This window comes from Triturus cristatus, chromosome 7 (assembly GCF_964204655.1).
Source record: "Triturus cristatus chromosome 7, aTriCri1.1, whole genome shotgun sequence".
Lineage (NCBI taxonomy): Eukaryota > Metazoa > Chordata > Amphibia > Caudata > Salamandridae > Triturus > Triturus cristatus.
In genome coordinates, this window is record NC_140590.1 from 1820365186 (window position 1) to 1820388768 (window position 23583).

The 23583-nt window shown below is 40.9% G+C and overlaps 1 protein-coding gene across 2 annotated transcripts in view; it reads right to left on the minus strand.

The window, feature by feature from the left end:
• Positions 1–5874: 5874 nt before the first annotated feature.
• The window catches only part of LOC146813269 (vitelline membrane outer layer protein 1-like), a 169926-nt gene continuing 152217 nt past the window's right edge, over positions 5875–23583 (minus strand). For both annotated transcript variants that reach the window (XM_085614738.1, XM_085614739.1), the window contains exon 4: positions 5875–6460. In XM_085614738.1, the coding sequence (XP_085470864.1) occupies positions 6157–6460 (304 nt within the window). In that variant the 3' untranslated portion in view covers positions 5875–6156. The remainder of the gene's footprint in view (positions 6461–23583) is intronic.

Sequence of the window (23583 nt, forward strand, 5' to 3'; positions counted from 1 at the left end):
CAAAGCCCATGTTTAGTGTGGCTGAAGACTTTCACCATCTTTTAAATTCCCAAAGTTTCTAGAGTTGGTCTTGGGAACTTTTACACCATTGGGGAGGGGGTTCCGATTAGCTAGCGACAGACATAAATGTGGCACCTTGAAGCACAAACTTCAGAACACTGCTACATCTAAGAAAGAACAGAAGAGGACTCAACCTGTCATCTGAGAGCTGATAGGAGCCCTAAAGGACTGGACCTCCTTCCACTTACACCCTGGATAAAAATTAAACTCCAGGGGATTTAAAGCTGACCTCGTGTTCAAGCGGCAGGGATACAACAAGCTACGAAATCCTTTTCTACAACTGCCCTGCTGACCAATGGCAACTTGATCTGAACACTGGACCCTAAAGTTGGAATCTCACTGACTCATTCTGAGAGTCTAAGTGCCTCCCTGGGGCCCTGGGAGCTTTTAAAGTACACTTCTATTGTGGATTGGTACTTAAAGGATCTCATCAGATTGTAAAATCGTTGATTTAGTTGGTGTATTTCACGTGTGTTCAATCGCAGTTAGCATTAAGTTGCACATAGGGCACTGTATGCCGTGACCAATGACTATCATTGGTAATTTGTGCTTCTTGGTGCTCTTTCCAACCTATTCCAGGGTGGGTGGGAGTCTGAGACAAGTTTGCTACTAACCACAAACATTTCGGGTGTAGGATTGTGCGAACTCCTTAGACCTTCCAGAGATAAACTACTCACATCTCATCCATCCCTGCCCTTGTGAGTAGTTTTCCTCAAATGAAAATCTTATTTAGAGCCAATTCTTTAATGAATAGAAATACAATGTTTGAGAATTCTGCAAGTGGTTTTGCACTGGTAAACAAAACAACTGTCTTAACCCATCCACCCTACCTAAATAGTATTCAGTTCTTCAGTTTAATATTTTATTTTATTGTATACAGTACAGGATAGTGATATTGATTGTAGGGACGACGCCCTTGGAAATATTCACTGATTGTTTATTTTGGTGATAGTATTTCTGTGATGCTAAAAGGAGGAGAGAACCACCCACCTCTCCTAATTCCTGCCGCCTCGGATGCAACACAAATATTCACAAGATTACCTAGCACACGACAATTGTATAATATACCAGTAGGTCGGTAAATTATTATGGAAACGAAATCTTGATGCAAAATCAATGCAATTCTTCAGTCTTTTTAATTCTTTGTCTTGATCCTTCTTTAATGTAAGATACTTTGACTGTTCCAAAGCCCAAATCGCAACACGTGTTTCGTCATTTCTCTATATATTTGTACATACGACTTTTTTCAAGGCTACATACAAAATAGACCACTGTCACTTTCATAGAATACTAATACATTTGCATTGCTCTAAGACATTGCACCCGAGTCCCTCCATTGTGATACTTAATACTTCTTAGGGTGACCGACATCCATATAGTTTGCTTGCCGTTTATGGATTTTTATGCTACGTATTCCAAACATTTTAGTTGTAGTTGTTTTTAGCAGTAATTCACAAAAGACATCATGTATTATGTGTGATGATAGTACTATAATGTGACTATTCACCACACTACCTGTAAACACACGGTGCTAATCCTATCCCTAATTTAATACATCACACGTGAGTGCCCTGCCACCCAAACGTGTACTGAAAGTGGGTAAGTAATACACAAACCTTAGTAGGCTTCTTTTAGTACTTACTGCAAAGTAAGAGGAACAACAAGATGGACATCTTGATTAGAATATGTCCCTAATTCTCATTATATTAAGACTAAATGTCCCCAGGGGCTCATGAGGTTCCCGTTAATAATACCTACTTAGCGTGTGGTGATACTTCCAACCCACACGATCCTCCAGCGCGGGTAAAGCTCCTAAGGGAGTATTCAATAACATTGTTCTTTGTCCCTATTCGTGTGGCCAACTATAAAAGATAAGCTGAGATATGGCTACCTGACGTAAGTTCAACCTATGTTTCCTTATCTGCGTAAGCCAACATTAATTCATGTTTAAAAAAAGACGAGCTCAAATCAGGCAATACTGCACCATATTTCACGGACATGTGAAAATCTTATTGCAGATATATCTATTCCAATCATCGAATAAATTCACTTCATAGACTCCTCCACAGTCACTTGTAGCATGCCATCCTTTATTATCATTCTATTGTGCCATATACCATTATCATCGAAAATTAGCACGCATCTCCTTATCGTTTTTCAGATCATTATTTCATCAGTACGACTCCTGCCTAGTCGTAACTTATTCTAACATACCCATTCAGTAACTCAATAATATCTATTAATGCAGACCACAACCTCTCCTTTCTCAAGTTCATGTACTATCTCCAGACCTTACTTTTATAAGTACCCCTTTAAACACGACTGAAGTGAAGACAAAGGCACGATTACATGTAGATTCCTTTAATACTGAGGAGCATCAATTAGGTACATCCATCTCCACTCCAACCACGATACTGGTCGCCCACGCAGTGGAACCAGAATCACTTTCCAACCCAAACATTCTATCATCACAAGGATGCAAGGTAACTCGTTACCAAGCAACACAACACTTCCCCCCTCTTTATATAAACAACAATAATTAAATAATATATACAAGGGAATAACAAAATACAAAAAGGTTAAGGACAAGAAGAATAACAAGAAATATTAACCGCACATATTATCATTGTAACTCAACCTCACTCATTGTTAACCACATAATCTCTAAGCCAGAGAGGAGCCTTCCTTGAACGGGGCGCCCTCTGGTTAAGAGCAGGAGGATCAGAAAACGGAATGTTCTCACCAGAGCTAGGACCAGCCAACTTTGGAACCTCCGAGACCACCCCATCCCCCTCCTGAACCACAACAGGATGCTGCACATTAGAGCCATCTGCCAAACCAGAGGAAGAAACGGACACTTCATTAAAATCATATTCCAACCAATCTGACTTGTAAGGATTATCCCCCAATTTCTTACAAAGCTTACCAAGGTGATCCATAGCAACTCTTTTTAAATTCCAAACCTCACCACTTTTAAGTCTCACAGCATTGTGAAGCACTTCTACCACTTCTTCAGCGTCAAAGAAAGCGCTCTCACCCTTGCATACAAAACCAGGCTTTTTAACTCTAACCCAATCTCCCACTTCATTTACAACTGGTTTGGTGGAGTGCTTATATTCAAAAAAGGAAAATATACCAGGCCACCCTCCACTCAGTCAATAATACAAAACACAAGACCTGGTAATGTTAAGGCACTTCTTTTGATTACATGGGATTAATAGAAGGGTAATGTGAAGAACTATTACACCATCAGCAGTAGTTCTTATCATGAACTATCATTAAATCCCTCGTGCCATAAAACATAATATTTAAAGATTTCCAAAAGTGAAAAACAACCAACCATGTGAAAAATTATTCCACCAACTTCTGTGGAAAACAGAAACAGAAAAAAGGTGTGAAAAAAGAGAAAGCATCTCACGTGCACAACACCAGAGGAGCTGCTGGCAGGTTCTCACCAGTTTGCTCACGATTTTCTCATCATCGATATCTTTCTCGTATAAATAATTATGTGTCCCAATCAAAGAAAGAGAAAACAGGGAGGTTTTTTTAGGCAGCCCAAAACCAAAAAAGGGGGAGAAAAAGGAAAGACCCGTGAAGTCTTACAAATAAAATTAGATCTGGCTCACGTATCTGATTCCAATTGCTTTATTCCATTCCGTGAGTCATCCCAAGGCTGAAAACACGGTCATGTTATGTAACCACATTCAGGAATGGCCAACATGTTTCATTGCCTTCTCATCTTTGCGGCAAATTCATCAGGGCATCAAGGGTCTGCAATCACTTCCCTGGATTTTTTCTATTTGAAAAAAAGAATAACTGCACATATGCAGAAAACATAATAACACAAGGTTGGTAAGTGCATGAAAGAGACCAACTACTCCCCACTTTAAACTTCAGAGACATGTATTCTGATAAAAAATGACAACCACAAGGTCATCAATGCACGTTACCTAATGAGAGCCACGGGCCCGCATTCATAAACGGCAAACAAACTATATGGATGTCGGTCACCATAAGAAGTATTAGGTATCCTGGTGGAGGGACTCGGGCGCAGTGTCTTTGAGCAATGCAAATGGATTAGTATACTATGATAGTGACTGTATGTAGCCTTGAAAAAGTTGTATGTACAAATATACACGTGTTGGCGTTTGGGCTTTCTAACAGTCACAGTAACTTACATTAAAGAAGGATCAAGACAAAGAATTAAAAAGACTGAAGAATCGCATTTGATTTTGCGTCAAGATTTTGTTTCCACCGTAACTTACTGTACTAATGTTATATTACCCAATTGTCGTTTGCTAGGGAATCATGTGTATATTTTCTTTTATTGGTAGGCAGCTGTCACCCTCCCACTTCACCTGTTCACAATGTGGTGTCAGATGGAGGCAGATAGTGAGTGTATGCTATCACAAAATTACTAATTTTAACATATTTAAGTCTTTGCAAACTACAATATTGTGTACTGATTGCGACTTACATCTTCAGAATGTTAACATTCACTGATCTCCTGTGACCCCAGCCTGACACGATTCTGTTGAAGATTGCAAAATACTGACTATAAGAGGCCCAGGTTGACATATATCTGGTGAAAGTTAAAATCCACTGAACACAATGGGCACAGGCAGACCTAAACTGTTCAAGGCTAAAACGTACTGAACCCAATAGGGCCAGGCAGACATAAATCTGTCAATTTTTATTGAACAAAAGAAGCTGACATAATTTGTCAAAGGTTAAAATGTACTAAGTACAAGAGTCCCAGATTGACAGATATCTATTAAAGGTTACAAAACGATGCATATATAATTCTGCTGAAAAATAAAATTCACTGAACACCATCGGCACAGGCTGGCTAGCATATTAAATCATTTCATGGTTAACATTTACTGAGTACAAGATGTCAAGGATGACATCATTTGTTGAAGTTCAAAATGTACTGAACACAAGAGGGCAGGCCGACATAAATCTGTTGAAAGTGGAAATGTGCTTCCCACAAGAGGCTGACATATGTTTGTTGAGGTATACTGAGCTCAGAGAGCCCAGGCTGACATAAATCTGTTGAAAGTTAAACTTAACTGAGCACAAGAGACTCAGGCTAACATATACCTATTTGATAGTTAAAATATATTGAGCTGGTGGTGTCTACAGAAGAAAAAAGACAAACTAAAATCCTCCTTTAGAGAAATGTGACTAGTCATACTTGAATATCTGCACGCTGGAGCCATGTCCAGTGAGAAACTACATTCTCTTAGGTATTTCATGTAATACATGCCCCAACCCAGGCAGCAGCTTGCAGAAGAGCCCAAACATGAGAATATGTGCAAGAACCAGTACTTTGCATGTTTGTCTAGCTGCAACCAGATGAGGGAACATTCATCTGATCATTGTCCATTTGAATGCGATTTACTTTTCTTACAATCTGTGAAAGAGATATATTCTGCTTTACCTATAGTAACACAATGTGTCCACATTTGTTATTCATGCCCATTCATTTGTGTTCTTGAGTTAGAAACTTAGCAAGCTTAATTAACAGATTAACAGATCATTAATACAGCCTGTTTAAGGTGTGCCCCTCACCTCCATTGTCCTAGTCTAGACTGGAGTCAGTTTTATTTTCCCTTGATTTGCCCTTAATTGCAGTGACCTTCAAAGGTGAGAGGTTCACAAGAGATGGCCATGTCATTAAATTTGGAAATGTGGTTAAATATAAAGAAATATTGAAGTCATATTAGAGCAGTATGATCGAGGTAACAGTAGATTGGTAAATTGTGTTTCCTGTTAACAAAAAATAAAGGAAGAAACAGCAAAGAATAAATTAGGTTTCAACTAAATAATATCATTTATTATGACATTGCTTCTTAAGAGATAAATGTTAAATCCATGCCGTATCATGCCTTAGTCTAGAGTCTATGTATAGTCAATTACAATTTACACCCTCAACACTGCACCATTGAAATCTTTTTTTAAATTTTGATAGCGGGGGGGGGGGGGCCTGGGGTGTCATATGTAAATAAAGGACATTGTACATCTTTTATAGATTAATTGAGACTACAATTTCAGAGATAATACAGATGATGGAGTGTTGTGAATGGTCTAGAGTTAAACATCTTCGCAGCAGTAGAAACGGGCATCATTCAGACCGGTATCATCTCGCGCGCCCTGGTCTTGCTGCACCTTGGTCTGAATGCCACAGATCCCCTTCTTGCAGGACTGGCTCCATTCTCCCCAGTGTCCATGGATTCCACCTTGGCCAAGCAATACAATTGAGTAACAACACTTAAACATCACACTGTTGACGCCTGTGTCATCATCTGTTCCTTGAGGTGCTTGCACTTTCAATTTAAATGATGACAGGAAACAACTTCGAGGGCACACGGACATCAGTGGCCGCCATGTTCCAAAACTAGAGAGAAACACATTATTAAACTTTTGGCTGTACTGAAGCAATACACTGTTCATTTTACTAGAATGTGTGATCTACTCTTAAAAAGTCATTATCACAATGCACAATAGGATTGGCAAGTTCACAGTCATCAAATTATCCTACTCTAGGCCTGCTACTCAAAGGGGTAAGCTCTGCACACTTTCACATATGTTTTTTTTTCAGGTCTAATCAATGCTTATGGTTTTAATATTATAAATATCAGTGAAGTATTCTGTGTAGCTAAGAAGAGAAGCTGTGAAGACATTGCTATCTTGATGTCCAAGCCAAAGGCGTAGGTGCACTTCCATAGACATGACATAATTTTAGACTTGGCGTCTGCATCCTGAGTGAACGATAGTGCAAGGATCCCTTAGCACACCTCCTAGACATTCTAAGAATGCACTCGCTATCAGAAAACATATGGCGATTGTCTGCACAACATATTTGGCTTGCATGCATATATGACATTGTTTAGATTTTTCCTTGTCTAATGGTGATGGTTGCGAGGAAGGTGACAGATGTCAAGGACTGACATTTCTTCTTGGTTAGGTGGAAAGGCATGCACAAGATCCCCCCTAAGTCAGAGAACTTTATCTGCTGGCTGTTCCTAAAATAACCATTATCATTGAGATTGAAGTTGGAATTCTGACTCACAGAGTAGTGAGCCATATCATCAGTGAACAAAGCCTCCCTAACATGAAGGCCATGCTTATTTACCTAGAAGTCCTTTAAATGAGAGAGCAAGGTACATTAGTATATGTTGGTCATTGGTCAGAGAATGGGGACGGTGATTCACCATGAATGATTCTGGTCCTGTGGTGAAAAGGTAGTACATACCCTATCACTCCGTTGACCATAGTAGAACTTAAGTTTTTTCTCTAGAAGGAATTATTTTGCTTAGCACCAAAAACATTGTCATTTGCATTGCAAATAAACCATAGAAGACAGTCTGGAAGAGACTTCCATTTAAAACCAATTGTTCCTTCAGAGAAGGTGTTTCTTTGTATTGGTGACCTTGATTCAAGGCTTCGTTACCTCTTTACAACAGCGTCAGGGATGTGGATCCACTTCTTCTAAGAAAGGAAAACATCCTTCACGTTCACTGTTGTAAATCTCCCCATGAATTCCAAGAGGAGAAGAGGATCCAGAAATGTAGGCCTCAAGTATGAAGAGGCATGTCATGGAAAAGACATCCCGGCACATTAATGACAACATGGAGGAAACCAAACAGGCTACAGTTACTGATTGGAGATGGAAAAGTCTCTTCCTTTCATCCCCAACAGGAAATTCTTGCAATTCGAGATACCTGGCCTGCCCCATTGCACTCAAAGGTTTCAATTTATCCTGTCAATTGGGAATATTGTGGATGGGCTTGTGGTCATCCTATCAGGACAGTTATATTGTCAACAGAAGAAGCCACCAGCAGAGATTAGAAATAGAGGATGGTGGACAATTCCTTTGCATTCCTCTCAATAAGACATTTTTCTAAGTCAACTACAACTTACAGATGTTTTATCAGACTATAGCTTCTGAAGGATAGCCAGCACCTGGATGTAATTGTCATAAGCTCTGGTTCCTAAAACATGACTTGAAGAAAGAATATAATCGGACAGATATGCTTCTCTCTGGAGGACTGATGTTTCTCCGTAATAAGACCCATAAACTCATTACTTTTTGTCGCTAAACTACTTCGTTTGTCAAGGTAATTTTCTTTCAGAAGTTGGAATGCCAAATACATGGCTCTGCTAGAACCAGGCTTTCAGCTGGATGACACATCTCACATTCACTCTCATGCTAAGTTCAAGAAAAGCAAAAGTATAAACTGAATAATGGATTCTAGATCTCGCGCACTGAAAGAACTTGGAAAATATTGAGATACCAACCTTGGCTGAGAAAAATATTCTTCAGAATAAGTCAAAATAATTCATCAGAAAACAACTGGAATAAATAAGTTGCTCTTTTTCCATCAGATCTATTGTTTTGGGGGAGATTTGTAAGGCCATATTGCACTAGAATGTTCATCATGAAACTAGAAGTTCCTTAAAAAGAAGTTAAAATTCTGTGAAAGTGTATTTTCTGTGTGAAATGTTATCTGAAGAATGCTACATAAACTGGATTTAACTTTACATCTACAGCCTGGACATTAATCCTCTGTTGTTTAATTAAAAAATACCACTATAGAAAGTGGCGAATATCTCAAGTTTTTATTTTTATGTCAAGATGTTCTGATATACATAACAAATCAATAATAGACACTAGTTTTTTTGAGATTTAGATGGCTCTCGATTAAATTAGGACAATGCATTAAGCATTATAATTTAGAGAAGAAAAACAAACATGCTTTTAGTATAATGATATAAACATTTACAGTGTATTTATGAAGGCAATCATTAGTTCCAAAAGGACCCTAAGATGACATCAGCCCCTAACATTTTTTATAATCGCAAGTTCCATGCCATATAAATAAATATTGGAACTAATATTATCTTATTGTAGGTAGTCTTTTCTCTTGTCATAACTTTGTAAATTGTGATCCAGCCAATACAATTACTACAAATAAAATTCCATCAAATGTCTTTGGAATTAATTTCAAAGTTCCTAGTATTTTTTATAACCCACTTTATTATTATTTTCCAGCAAGTACATTCATCATCATACAAAAACATGTCATATTCTCTGCAAGAATAATTAGTTAGTGTACATCAACAAACCATAGAATGAACATAATTTCCCCCACACCCTTTCGTGCTTATGAGGGCATCCATGAGCAGCATAGATAGGCATTTCATGGTAATCACACCAATCTACCCTACTGCACCAGCATGGGATTGAGGGGAGTGTTAATTGTTTCTATGCGCGAGACACATCTCTCTTGGACACAACGCAGGCCACCGCAATAAAAATTAACTCGGCCGGAGGGTCCCCCAGTTCCTCCACAGCCCCAGAAGGACATAGCATGGAGCCAATTCAAGGTGGCACCCAAGAACTGCGAAGAGCTCATGACACACTCCGTCCCAAAAGGAACTCAGCACCTGAAGTCCCAGAACATATGTTTGAAATATGCAGTGGGAATCGCAAATCACCTACAAGTGCCCTGGGTATCAGGTAATACTCGGTGCAGGCAGCTGGGAAGAGATAGGTCACATCAAGATAGTTTATTTGAATCATACACATAAGAAAGGAGATTGCCAGTTCACAAGCCACAAGGCAGGCCTACCTCCAGTCGTCCTCATCAAGAACACCCACCGAGTTCATCCATTTCTGTCTGAACAGATTGAAGCAGTCGAAGCATGAATGACTAAGAATTGATCATTCATATAAGCTGTACCTTTCCCCAGGTGCCCTAGGAAGAGCTTAGCCTTCAGGGGACTGTATTCAGGAAACAGAGTGTTTGGGTGAATATGTGATCGCAGAGCATGCTGCAATTGAAGAAAGCAGAAGAACTGTGACTTGACATGTGACATGCAGATCCTTTAGGTCTTGAAAGGACATCAAATTCTCCCCTTTATATACATACCCTAAATACGGGATGCTGATATGGTCTCACTGGGCAAAACCCGGAATAGCGGAAAGATGCTGAAGCCATGTGCCCCGCCACAGAGGAGTCATCCCACTCAGGTGTTGGTTCCACCGAATAGGATGCAAGGCTTCCTTCCAGCAGAGAAGCAACACTCGGTGCATGACAGCAATGTTGAGGGCAACTGTGATCGGTAAAGAGGGTTGGAAAGACCATCAATACCCAGGAGGTGAAGCTCTAGACAGTAGGCAAGGTTTGTCCAGACCACAGTGAACCAATAATTGATGGGTACCAAGTGGGCCACCCAATAATATATATAGAGCCCAAGGCCCTCGTAGAAGGATGATTTGCTTGCTGAGTGGAAGACCACCTTATGACGTTTACAGGGCCATTCAAAAATTGTAAGTTTAGAGGTCCAGGATTGGAACCACCTACGATGGATAGAATCGGGAAAGTTTCTTTTGACATACAGATAGTGGGGAAGGCATAGCATTTTAAAGAGCGTGCTGAGCCCAATGAGAATAATGGACAAGTTGGCCTAGTGACGAAGGCCCCGATAAAGATTCTGGGCCAGGCCTTGAAAGTTGAGGGTCCACGCCAGGTCCAGGAGATTATACACATGAATCCCCAAGTATTTAAAGGAATTCTGCTGGAGAGATATCCGGGCACCAATATCGCTCCCCAGCAAAAGCCTTCCCTCCACCAAATTAGATTTGCTCACATTGATTTAGAGGCCTGAGGATTCACTGTAAAGATGAAGAATCTCAGTCATCGGGGTCTGGAAGTCTGCAGGTCACTCTGGAACAGAAGAATGTCATCAGCATACAATGCTATGTGGCCTTCAAATCAGCCTCCAACCACATATCTGTGCATCCCAACATATGAGACGTGCCAGGGGCTGAATAGCAAGAGTGAATAGTAAGCCAATAAAGAGGGCAGGCCTGGCCTGTACCTTGTTGGATATATAAGGGGGTGGACAGGACACTGTTCACCTGGAATTGTGCCATAGGGTCACTATAGAGAAGACAGAGCCTCTTGCTGAATTCAGCCCCCAAGCCTGCCAATAGGAGGACCGCAGTCAGATAGTCCCAGTAGACCATGTCAAAGGCATTGGAGAAATCTTTAAGGAGGAGGGGAAGCATACAATCTAGATTCTGTTTCTGGGAGAGAGACGCCTGTAAGGGTACTCTTTCTTGGCATAAACCTGCATTGGTCCAGGCAAATAAGGTGTGAAATAGTACGGGTTAGTCTGGTTGCCAATGACTTAGATAGATGTCAGCATTGATGAGTGAAATGGGGCGATAGAAAGAACATTGATACTGCTGGTGGGAAGGACCACTGCTGTATCGCAGCAGTGTAAAAACTTAAAAGATGAGGGGTTAAAATGTCATATAATATTCGATACCGTAACCTTCAAGACCCATGGTCTTTCCCGATGGAAGAGCCATTATAGCAGAGTCTATCTCTCCAATGGTTAAGAATAGGTCTAATTCCAGGGATAAGGAAGTGGGGACATCCGATATCTCAGAGAATGGGATCCTCTGTCTCCAGCAAGGATGCTTGGCACCGGGCATATAGAGCTTGATAAAATGTATTAACTGTCTGGGCGATTTTGGGCAGTTCCTCCTGAAGGTAACCATTGAGTCCTGGATGGCTGGTAGCACTCTGTTGAAGATGCTTCGGGTCACCAGCAAGTACAGCAATCTGCTGGATTTTTCCCTTGATTCATAGACTCTTTGGGTTATTTCTCCTCCCCAAGGGAGACCTGTCGCAGTTCAGTGCATCCCAGGGCCAGGAGGCGACATGTCTACTCCATGCCTGAGCGACGCAAGCAGGCTTCCAGCTAAAGTATCCGACTTTCCATATCAGCTACCTATGCCAGCTGGCAGGATTCACAATGCTGCATATAACCCTTCAGGAGGCCTCTCAGGGAAGGCCTCCTTGATCCCCACAACGTAATCGCTGATGACACCGAGCCCTCATTGAGTTGAAAAAAGGTATGTGGTTCCTCCTCTATATATGCGACGCAATCAGGGGTCTTCAGGTGCCAGGCACTCAATCTCCACGGTGTATGGACAGAGATGCAGTGTGGAAGAATGCAAATGGATTGAAGACAGAGGAGATTAGCAGCTGGCAGCCAAAGAAGGTTAATCCACAATTCTGGGTTTTGAGCTGCGGGTTGATGCACGCAGGCCCATGCTGTAGGATGCCAGGAGCGACATGCATCGCTTAGATCCATTGAGTCAGCCCAGGAGGATCATCGGCTAGGATGTGAGGTGGTAGAGGTATCCAGATCGGGGTTAGGGACCACGTTGAAGTCTTCGTCTCCGTCTCTCACAGTAGTCCCCAGGGGAAAGTCAGGATAAAGGATTAAAGCACCTGAAGGCTGAGCTACAGCAAATGTGGAGGATCATAACAGGAATTAAGGTCACATTGTCTGGCTGCCATGCATCCCGCAACCCCCACATACCTCTTGTGGGGATCCCCATGGAACCTGGTGACCATGAAGGAAAAGGATGTGTGTATCGGTTTAGCTATACCTTGAGAACCCCTCACAAAGCCAGAATGAAAAACTATATTGTGCCCTAATATGACAAGTACATAGGGAACCAATAGATGAGTTTCCTGTAAAAGTACAACTGCTGGTTTGCACCTCTTAATGTTGTGAAATGCTTCAAATCTCTTGATCAGGTCTAATAGGCTGTTAGTGTTCCAAGAGAATACCGCCAGGTCAGGGGCATACATGGTGGGGGGAGAAGGAATTCGCAGAACCTGTGGAGGACATGAGACAGCAATTTGGAATGAAGCAAGCACAGTCAAAAGAGTTCACTGAAGAGCCTAGGAGAATTTGCTGTTGAAAACCCTGAAAGGGAATAACATGGTTATGAAAAAAACCCAGCCACGGATAGTGTTCCTGACAGCAAGCAGGCAAAAAAGGAAAGCAAGAAGTTTTGGGTCAAGACAGACTGAATGGTGTCATATCCAGATAGGAGGCGGCAAAGAACAGTGATGGAGTCTGAGTGAAATGCTGTTGTCTATCCCAGCAGCCAGCCTGGTGCAGGGCTAGGATTTTCAGGACTCACAGGAGCCCAGGTGCATCTGCAGACAGCCATGTCACAGTCGGTCCTCCCATGAGAGTGATCCCGGTGTCTTTGATCAAGGAGGCGAGAAGGGACGTGACAGTGAATTTGAGACATCTTTGAGGGTCCATAAAATCAGAGGAGTGTCTAGCACATCTTTTGTCTGGGGCAGCCAATACCATTGCCCCTTCCTCATCCGAAGCTGGGCCCAGTGAGGTGGCCACTTCTTTGTGTTCAACCTTTGACTTTCTGCGTTGAGTGTAAACTTTCCATGTTCCTGTGCTGTGCAAATGGTCGAGAGAGTCCACCTGGTTTCCTGGCTTGGTGCACATCAAGTTGGGTTCGCTACAGCAATAGGTGCTCTGTAACCATTCCCAAGCCTGTTCAGGGGTATTAAAAGAGCATACAGTAGACTGAAAAAGGAACTTCAGGTGGGCTGGGATAATGAGCATACAGAGGTTAAGAGCGTGGAGCATTTGCGTCACCTCCTCGAAGAAGCAACAATGCTGCTGCACTGCCTTAGTGTAATCAGGGAAAATGAGGACTCTAGAGTTCACATTTTTGAATGTCCGGTTGGGTGCGGGCTTCATGAGGATAGTGGCTTGGTCTCAGAAGTTAAATAGGTGCAGTATCACAAGCCGAGATGAGACCCGATCGGGGGCTTAGGAGCAAGGGATTGGTGTGCCCTTTCGATGACAAACATGTTTGAGTGTGCTGGTTAGGACCCAGGACCATAACCAATCCTCCAGAGCTTCAACAAAGTCCAAAGCCTCCAAAGACTCAGGAAGGCCTACAAGAAGGAGGTTGCTAAACCTTGAGTGGTTTTCAGCGTCTTCCGCCCTCTCGGTCAGGGCAACAGCTGAGGTCAGTAGCTTAGATACTTAGGTGCCGATTACGATCCTGTAAAAAAATTCCCCGTACGACTCGTATCCGGTCTTTTTACCGTACGAATCGTACAAGTGCCGTACAAACTGCCAAGTACGATTCGCATGGGAAAAAGTCCATACGAATCGCATTGGGAATAATTCCCCACACGTCCTCGGGTCGGAAAATGTGTCCGACACATCCTCGGACCATTTACCGTAAAAATGTGAAAAGTGAAGTCCGACCGCGCTAGTACGATCCATCCCGTGCGTCCGATGTTACAACCGGATGAAAAAACACCGTCCGCACCGAACTCCCATAGCAACCATGGAGACATTGTGTGTAATAGCCTTGTCTTTTTCGTGGAAAGCTGCATTTCCGCTTCAGCTACATTATGCAGGTCCTAGCACACAGTGAAAAATTCACTCGGAGGCCGTTAACTTTGGATTCAATGGCCTACCCAAATCCTGGATGGCCTTGAGGATCACTCCCAGGTCTGCAGCAGCAGGTGGCCCTGGTGCAGTCATAGTGGCTCTTTCAGTCTCTCTGGCATCTGGCGGTGGGTCTGTGTATTGATCCTTTTTGTCTGAGTCAGTGTGGGTGGAGGAGGCTTACCAAGACACATCACCAAAGCGTGGCAGCTCATTTACATACAACAGAGCGATCATGGAGGGGCAGGCCTGCTTGCCACACGGCAGCAAGAGCAGCCTTCCCACAATGGGTAACAGAGACCTTGAATTGTGGTCTCCCCTGAGGCAGCCACAAGTCCCATATTCCAGTAGCTTGTATAGACTCAGTCACCTTTTTCAGAAAGCTGCAGGGGGGCAACAGCAGCAGGGTTCGAGCTGGGAGCTGAGACAGTTACAAAACAGGACAAGGTGATGCTCCACCCTCACCGTGGCAGGGGAACCTCAGTGGTACAGGCCACAGAATAATATCAATTATTTTCAGCAAAGTAATATAGTTGTCAAAAATATTTTTGTTGTTAACAATGTTTTTAATAATTCAGTGGTGAAAAATATCATTTGTTAACAATCTTAATATGTTTAAGTTGTTTGATTGTATGTGTCATTGTTGCTTGTATAATGGTTAATTATAGTTTTAAATACAGTTTTATATTTTTAGGTAATTAATATAGTTATGGAACTATGTTATGAGTTTGAAATGAATTACTTTCTCTACTGTTGCAGAGTGAAGTGGGAATAGGAAATTTGACCTCTCCAATGCTTTCCTTACTGTTGCATAGACAGGAGTGAAAATAGGAAGTTGTACCCCTTCGGACTCCAACGCTTTCCCTACAGTTGCACAGAATGGTTTGGAAATAGTATGTTATAAGTATATCTAATATCATAATTTATTTGTTTAGTTTTTACTAATCTGCATATATGTATGTATTTTATATTTAATTTTTCTAGTAAATGTCTTTTTTAATGTTTTATTTTTTTGTATATTTTTGATGTTTTATATATATATTGCAAAGATGATTATGTACTTGAAAACATTTCTTAGAAAAAGTCTCCCAAATTTTTTGCAAAGCAATTTAAAGAGAATGTCCACGGTAATATGGATAATAGGGTACTGTTTCTATACTTTGCATTTCCATTTGGATTGGATTTATTAGGATTTAAATTATTATCGTTTAAGTATGTACTTATATGTAGAATAACAACATGGAAGATGAACCCTTTCCGAATAAGTGTAATCAGGGTGTTGTTCTAGCTTTTGAGGGTCAATGAGATGAAAGTAGCACTATGTTTAAAAACAAGACACACCATAGAGTCGGTAAGACACAGTTGAAGGTGCCAGCTGAAACGTGTCGGTTGTTTAATAGTTCTATTTCTCTTGTTGCCAGAAGAAAAGTTGGTTACACATTGAAAAATTGAAGTTTCAGAAATATGGTTGGCAGGAGTCTGTGGGCTGCTGTTTGGTGGTTCGGAGGAGAACGCTGTGGGAAGAGATATATATAGGTGACCGTTCCTGTACATGAACAAACCTTTAAAAAAAATGCCATTTTGTCACTTTCGTGTGTGCTGCATGAAGCAGTACACACAAAAGTGACAGAATAGCATTTTAGGATTGTTTATGTGCAGGAAGAGACACAATCCTACAGATAAACAATCCTCCCCTGCACGCAGACACCCTTGCACTATGGTGCAAGGGTGCCTGCGTTGGCGCTAAGTTGCTAAACTTAGCGCCATCACAGGGGGAAACGCAAGGCTGCACCACATTCTTGTAAATATGGTGCAGCTTTTCAAGAATGCTAACGCAGCGCTCCGCCACTTCCTTATACATATCCCCCTTTATGCCTTGAAACTTTAAACGTTGATATATCTTGTTCCCTTTACTGGACTTTAATCGTTTTTTTTTATTTTTCGAATTAAAAAGTTCTCTATTATTAGGAATTAGGTGTGAGATTTTTATTGTCTGTTGTTTTGGCTTTTTTATTGTTTTGATTATGATAATTTTCACGCTTTTTTAAGTTAAGCCTGTCTGGTCTGTGCCATTGCTACCACAAGTTGAGCTCAGTTTTATTTCATGAAATTGTGCGTGTTGAACCAGACACGATTTTGGATTGATTACTTAAAAAGAACTGACATTCTCTATAACTAATAACCTAATTTCTTTCAGAATATGAATGCTCCTGGATGCCTTTGCTACTGCTGAAGTCCCTACATGTTTCATTTTAGATTGATGCTGTTTTAATTGATCAGTCATCAGTAATACAATTTCTCTAATTTTTCTTCCATATCATGAGGTGTGTCTACCCCCTGGAGACAGGCACCATTTCCTCACCAAATCCTTCTTAATAGATTAATAAAGTAGACCATGACTACAGCCGGTCACATAGTAAGGAAGGTGTTTGGCTGGTAGAAGAACTAGAGTAATTAGATAGACCATTACCACATCATCACTTCCTCATTCCAGTCCTTTCATTGCCATGATCTACCAAAGCAGGCTCAACTGTTATGGATTGTTCACCAAGAAATCAACCACAGAAGGCAAAGTCCAGTCACAAAAGAGGCGACTGAACGTAGTAGATGTAGACGGCCTCCAGTGTGAGAGCCAAAGTAAGCAGACAAGCATAGGAAGCTCAAGAAACTGGATGCATATAGTACAGAGAAATCTAAGTGTTGGATTGCTTGTGACAGGACACCTTCAAATTGCTTTCTAAGCAAAATGAGATAAGAGATAAAGCCCACTTAATGAAAGCAGCAAATACACTGGAAAAATCAAGCACTTTAATATGGAGGTCACACATTTCAGGGCCCCAGAACCACCCATAAAGCCAGACAAAATGGAGGCAGATACTCTAAAATCGAATGAAGGGAGCATACCAGAATGAAACTAAGATGACACAGGGAAACACAACCAAAGAACTGGGGCCCTGATTTATCAATAGCCCTTGTGTCTTGCAAGTTAACACAAGGCAACGCTAGCCCTTTAGACAGATTTACTCTGTCACCCAGTGCCACCTAGTGTGGCTATGCATGGCATAGTAAATCTGGAGCAACAGAAGGCAGTGAAAGTCACTCCCTTGCGTTAATCTGCACGGGAAAGGTGTTACATGGGTACAGAGATGTTGTTATCATGCATCTTCCATTTGTTTTTGAAGCAGTTCCAGAATTACTAAAATGCTAAACCTTCCCAGGTAAGGCATAACGAAGAGAAATTTGTTTATGTCTCCTCACTATTTTCTCTTTCTATGTGTGCTTTATTCCCCAGTACATGCAGAATGCCTCTGGGGATTGCTTTTGTGTAGGAAGGCTTCCAGTATATCAAAAGGAGGACCAGCGCCAGAGCCACTTAGATGAGGGTACTCAGGACAGCAAAAAAAAATCCCCTTATCATGGAATAAAGACCACAAGGGGATGAAGCAAATCCCCTCTCCACAAACAAAGTCAGAGCCCAAGGAGGAAGCCAACATCCCCACCCCCAAGCAATGGTATATAAAAATGGGGATCATGCAGGCCAAAGCAGGAAATCACAAAATGCAGTTTATGCCCAATGACGCAGCAAACACACAGGTGATAAGCCACTACAAATCAAAACCAGTACCACAAATCCCACAGCAAGCTAACAAGGAAAGAATATGTGCAATTGACAAACAAAATGCCATATGACATGCCATACTTCTCACAGGTTCAAACCAAGTAGGAAGCACAGGGGTAAAGCCCTACAGCTCAGAAAAAAGAAAATAAGGGGCACAAATTCCAGCAGTGAGTGAGTGCCTGTTTAAGGGTGTGGAAAAACATCCTGATATAAAGGCTGGTATTGAGGAAAAGGTGAAGAGGCAAAATATTTAAAAAATCACTGGAGAACAATAATGACACCACATCCTCTAGTTCTTTAGGAGTTGTGTTGCTTGACTAGTACTCAAACCAATAAATTCATCATTTTAAAAAAACACTTTGCATCTTCAGTTGCTGTCAATGGTTAGAAACAAAGTTCTTCACCCATTGCTGTTCATTTTCCATAATCTCATTTTCCTGTGAACACAGATCCTCTTTCTCTAATTGCTGTTAAGGCATTTCACCAGGTATATGTCTCAGTATGAATTCATACTCTGAAATGTTTGATACCTCAATTAGTCTGCCTCTTTATGTGGTACCAGACACGTATCTTTATCTTTATGTCCTGGCTTCCTACTGCCTCTGTGATATCTCTGTGTGAGAAAGCATATCATTGTGATGGTCTTTTCAACTTTTGAATGATTTTTTTCAATTGAAACAGTTATATGTTGTATATGTACATTTTACCAATTCACAGATATGACTGGAAAAAGTTTGTCTCCAGGGACACAACTGTGCCCAGGCGGTGTGTCTTGGTGACATCATGTGTATAATTGGTAGATGCTAAATATGAAAGAAATGTACGTCCCTACAGTGAACAGCCGCTGAATACTGTATGCCACTCTATAGGTAAAATTCAATTATCATATGAAAGGCCTGATTGTGAATAAAAGTTTATATTTATGAGTTCAGAAAATGATAGAAATGTGTTTAAAAGCTAATCTGTCAAGTTAATTTATGATAAATCTCTAAAACATAGATATATTTTTGTGATCTAAAATGAAGTGACTTTTGAAAATCAACTTTTTTCCACTTGAGAGTGTGCAGCACTGTACCCTGTAGGTGCTATAATGGGGAAATTCCTGGGCCCATGGAGGTTCCTGCCACATCCAGGAGTGGCGAGAATGGCCAGGGGAGTGTTTACCGGAATCTTGAAGAAATTATGACTGTTGGTTGTAGCAAGAAGCAAGGTAGAGAAGGTGCCTCACACTCGGAGTTGTGCCTGGAGTTCCCAGAAGATCACTAGACGGATTGAAAGTTTTACAGTGAGCTACCTTTGGACATAACAGACTTTGACTCTGACATCCCCACTTCTAATGCACTGTTTATGAGTGGCTTGTTAATTACTATGGGTCTGGTAATGGAAGTTACCAGGCCTTTTGGAATTAAGTGTTTAGCAGGAATACCACTGCTTAGTGGCATTCCATCTGGAGATTTGATCTGCTATGAGCAGGCAGTCTCTTGGTGAAATTCTTAGAAAATAAGTGGAAATCAGTATCATAAATCTGATATACGCATATTATTGTCCCAAAATGTATGCTTCTTGTTGCTTCCCCCCTTTGATATTACTGAACCCCCCCCCCCCCGTAATATTATTCCTGGGGAAGGGAAATAACAGCGATTTTTACAAGCCACTCATAATTATTGCCTAGTAACTAGAGCAGTTCTCTGGAATGCTTCATGTTCTGGTGCTCTTAGACTACCAAAGACTTTTACAGCCCCATTGCTCGTATGAGCATATTTTGACAGTTTCTTTGAAATATTATATCTATTGTCCCAGTAAATATGTTGTTTTTTTTTATTTCAAAAGAATTTTATTATTTTAAAGAAGCAAATACGGACATGAGATACAAGCAAAAGTGATACAATTGATATCAGACAAAGGCAATAAATATGTTAGAATAAAATTAAATAATAGGAAATCAAATCATTGTCATTCATTAATCCGCAGATATCAGATAAATAAATTAATTAAGGAGAGACGAAACAAATTGATATCCGGCAAAGATAATTATCAAAAGTATCACCATCAGATAGCAAAATAGGGATAAGAAGAAAGAAAAGAGAGGAAGAAAGAAAAGACGGAAAAGGTAGGAAAGAGATGAAGAAAGAAAAAGAGAGACAGGGAGGAAAAAAGGAAGAGGAGAGGATTTCCAAAGGATTCACCCGACACACAAGACAACACTAAAGAGACAAATCAAAGGGATATTGCTCCACCAACCCCTCGGAGGCCAACACCATGTACGAATCTAAGGCTTTCCAAACACCAGTAGATATAGAAGGAGAGAGATGAGCATGGTCAACTGACGTATGAGCACTTCGTAGAAAGGAAACCCAAGCCCACCAAGTATGGTAAGAGACGGATGAAAAGGATTTCCACTCCATGAGAATTACTTTGACTGCAATAGTCAATAAGAGATCCAGCAACTGTAACTCCATGGGATCTAAAGGCAGAGGGACTGGGGCCGCCAACGGACCAAAAAGGATTAATGGAAAAGAAAGTTGGAATTTAATATTAAAGATGAGCATGAGGTGTTTGTGAATTAAATCCCAAAAGGGTTGGAGAAGGGAGCAATCAAACGAATGGGAGTCCAGTGAAGAAGATTAATAGAGAAAAACTTAGACTGCATTAAAGAGGGGGCGATTTTGTTACGAAGAGAAAATTTACCAATATCTTGCCAGGTATCAGAAGAGATATGATCGGTAACACTATGATCAAAATGATGTAGCCATTTTTGCTGTGCGACAGCTTGAGAAGGAAGTGAAGAGGACGATAAGAATTTGTAAATCCGAGACGCAACATGACCAGTCCTGATCCATAACTGAAAAAGCGTAATCATAGGGGAAGAAGGATGAAGGTGCTTTTTAGCAAGTGCTACCTTTATCTTAAGAAAGGTATAAAAGTCTAAATTAGATAAAGAGAATTGTTGAGCTAGGGATGAGAAAGGGGAAGGGTCATTGTTGGAATCATAGAGATGTTTAACAAGTGAGACACCTTTCCCAGCCCAGTAAGACATCAACTCTGGATCAATATTAATTTTAATTTTAGAATTCCGCCAAATAGACGACCATCTAGTTTTATGCAGTGGAATTGCTACTCTTTTATCAACCTTGCGAACCGCAGCAATAGTGTCTAAAATAATAGAACGAGAGAATGGAATAAAAAGGGTATTCGTGGTTAAAAAAGTGGCAGTCGGCAGTGGGGATGCCAGTTCCTGTTCTATTGTCAACCATGCTGGAACATGAAGAGATGGAGAAGAAAACCAAAGAGCACCCTGGGACGCCAGAAAAGCAGTTTGATATTTCCCCCAATCAGGAAAATTACAGCCTCCCATATCATAAGATTTCCATAAAAATTTATAAGCAATCCTAGCCCTTCTGTCATTCCATAGAAATTTGGAGGTAAGTAAGTCAAGTTCATGAAAGAAGGAATCAGAAAGCCTTACTGGAAGCATAGAGGAAACAAAATTAATAATAGGTGTGATCATCATTTTAAGAGTCTGCAGTCGGCCCCACCAAGAAATATGCTTCGGAGACCAAGTTTCTAAAAGACGTCTCACCTTAAGAATAGTTTGGGATTCATTATAAGTAGCCGTAGCATATAGAGTGGAACAAAAATAGATACCCAGGTATTTTAGCTGTTTAGATTGCCACTTAAATCCCGCCGAACCCATATGAGAAGAGAAACAGTAAGCATTTAAGGGGAACATCTCTGTCTTATCTTTGTTCAGAGTGTATCCTGAAACTTTTGAAAAAAGAGAAATCGTGTCCGAAATAGCAGGGATGGCCAGTGCAATATCATCAGAAAAAATGAGAACATCATCTGCATACGCAGCTGTTTTAATCTGATGAGACCCAAAAGAGAACCCCTTAATACCTGGATGTGAGTCAATCATTCTAAGAAGAGGATCAATAGATAACAAAAATAAAAGAGGAGACAAGGGACATCCCTGCCTAGTACCTTGGCGAAGGTTAAAAAAGGACGACGTAGCTCCATTCACTCTTATGTTCGCTCTAGGTTGGGAGTAAAGAGACATAACCATACGGATAAAGGAGTCACCAAGATTGTGTGCACATAGAACAGCTCGTAGAAAAGGCCAAGAGACCTTATCAAAGGCCTTTTCCGCATCAAGGGCCAAGGCCGCTGCCGGAAGCTTGGAGCGCTTGGCAGAACCGAGAATGTGACAAAAAGTGCGGATATTGTCACGTGCAAGACGACCCTTCACAAAACCTGTTTGGGAAGGATGAACCAATAGAGGAATAAAGGATTCTAGACGTTTAGCTAATATTTTAGCAAAAATCTTAGCTTCCATGTTAAGAAGAGAAATAGGACGAAAATTTTTGGGATCCGAATGATCTTTTCCTTCTTTGGGGATTACTACAATAGTAGCATCAGCAGCAGAGCCAGACACAGAGCCATCTTTAATAAAAGCATCAAAGACGGATTGAAGCTGCGGCACAATCTCAGGTATAAAGGTTTTATAAAACAAAATAGGATATCCATCAGGACCAGGAGCTTTACCAGAGCGAGTTGCTTTAATTGCAGAAATAATTTTGTCAGAGGTAATCGGGCCATTTAAAGAGATATTATCTGCCTCCGATATAGTTTTCACCGGAACTGTCTTTAAAAACTCTTGGCATTGTTCAAAAGAAGATTGAGTAGAAGGGGTATATAATTTATTATAAAAATCTCGAAAGACCTCAAGAATTTCAGTAGTCTGAAACTTTTTCTTACCAAGATGATCATTAATAGCAGAGATTTGGGAAGATTTATAAGAAGAATCTTGGAACTTTAATGTAGCCGCAAGCATCTTGCCAGCCCGGTTTTTTAGCAGCAACTTCTTAGATTTCTGAGCCTGAAGACCTATATGAGCTCTCTTAGTGACTATAGTATTATATGTATATTTTAAATTCTTAATAGATTGAAGGCAAGATTTATCTTTAGATTGCCGAAAAAGAGATTCCTGAGTTTTAATTTCCGCTGCTAAGTCCGTAAGTTCCTTTCTGATGGCAGCGTTCCTCTTTGACATACATTTAATGACCTGACCACGGAAAGTGCATTTAAAAGAGTCCCAAAGAACAACAGGGGAATCAACTGAACCCACATTCTCACGGAAAAACAACTCAATAGCATGGGAAAACTCTCGAACCTCGGAAACATCATGTAATATTTCTGTGTTTAGTCTCCAAGATCGAGGACTCGCCCTAGGGGTGAAGGACAAAAGTGTGAACGTCACCGCGGCATGGTCCGAAACCAAAATAGGGTGAATAAGCGGAGATGAGGAAGATTGAACAAGAGAGGAGTGAACCAAAAGAAAGTCAATACGTGAAAAGGACGAATGAGGAGACGAAAAAAAGGAGAAATCACTGCCAGTGGGATTATGAAGACGCCAGACATCCTGAAGATGGATAAGAGAGCACATATTGAGCATTTGTTTATGTGATTTAGGGGGACGAAAATTAAATGCAGAATTCCTATCTAGGATAGGATCCATTGGTAAATTAAAGTCACCACCTACAATAAGATTACCAGAATGAGGTGTGTCATTTAGCTTTTTGGTGATTACTTTC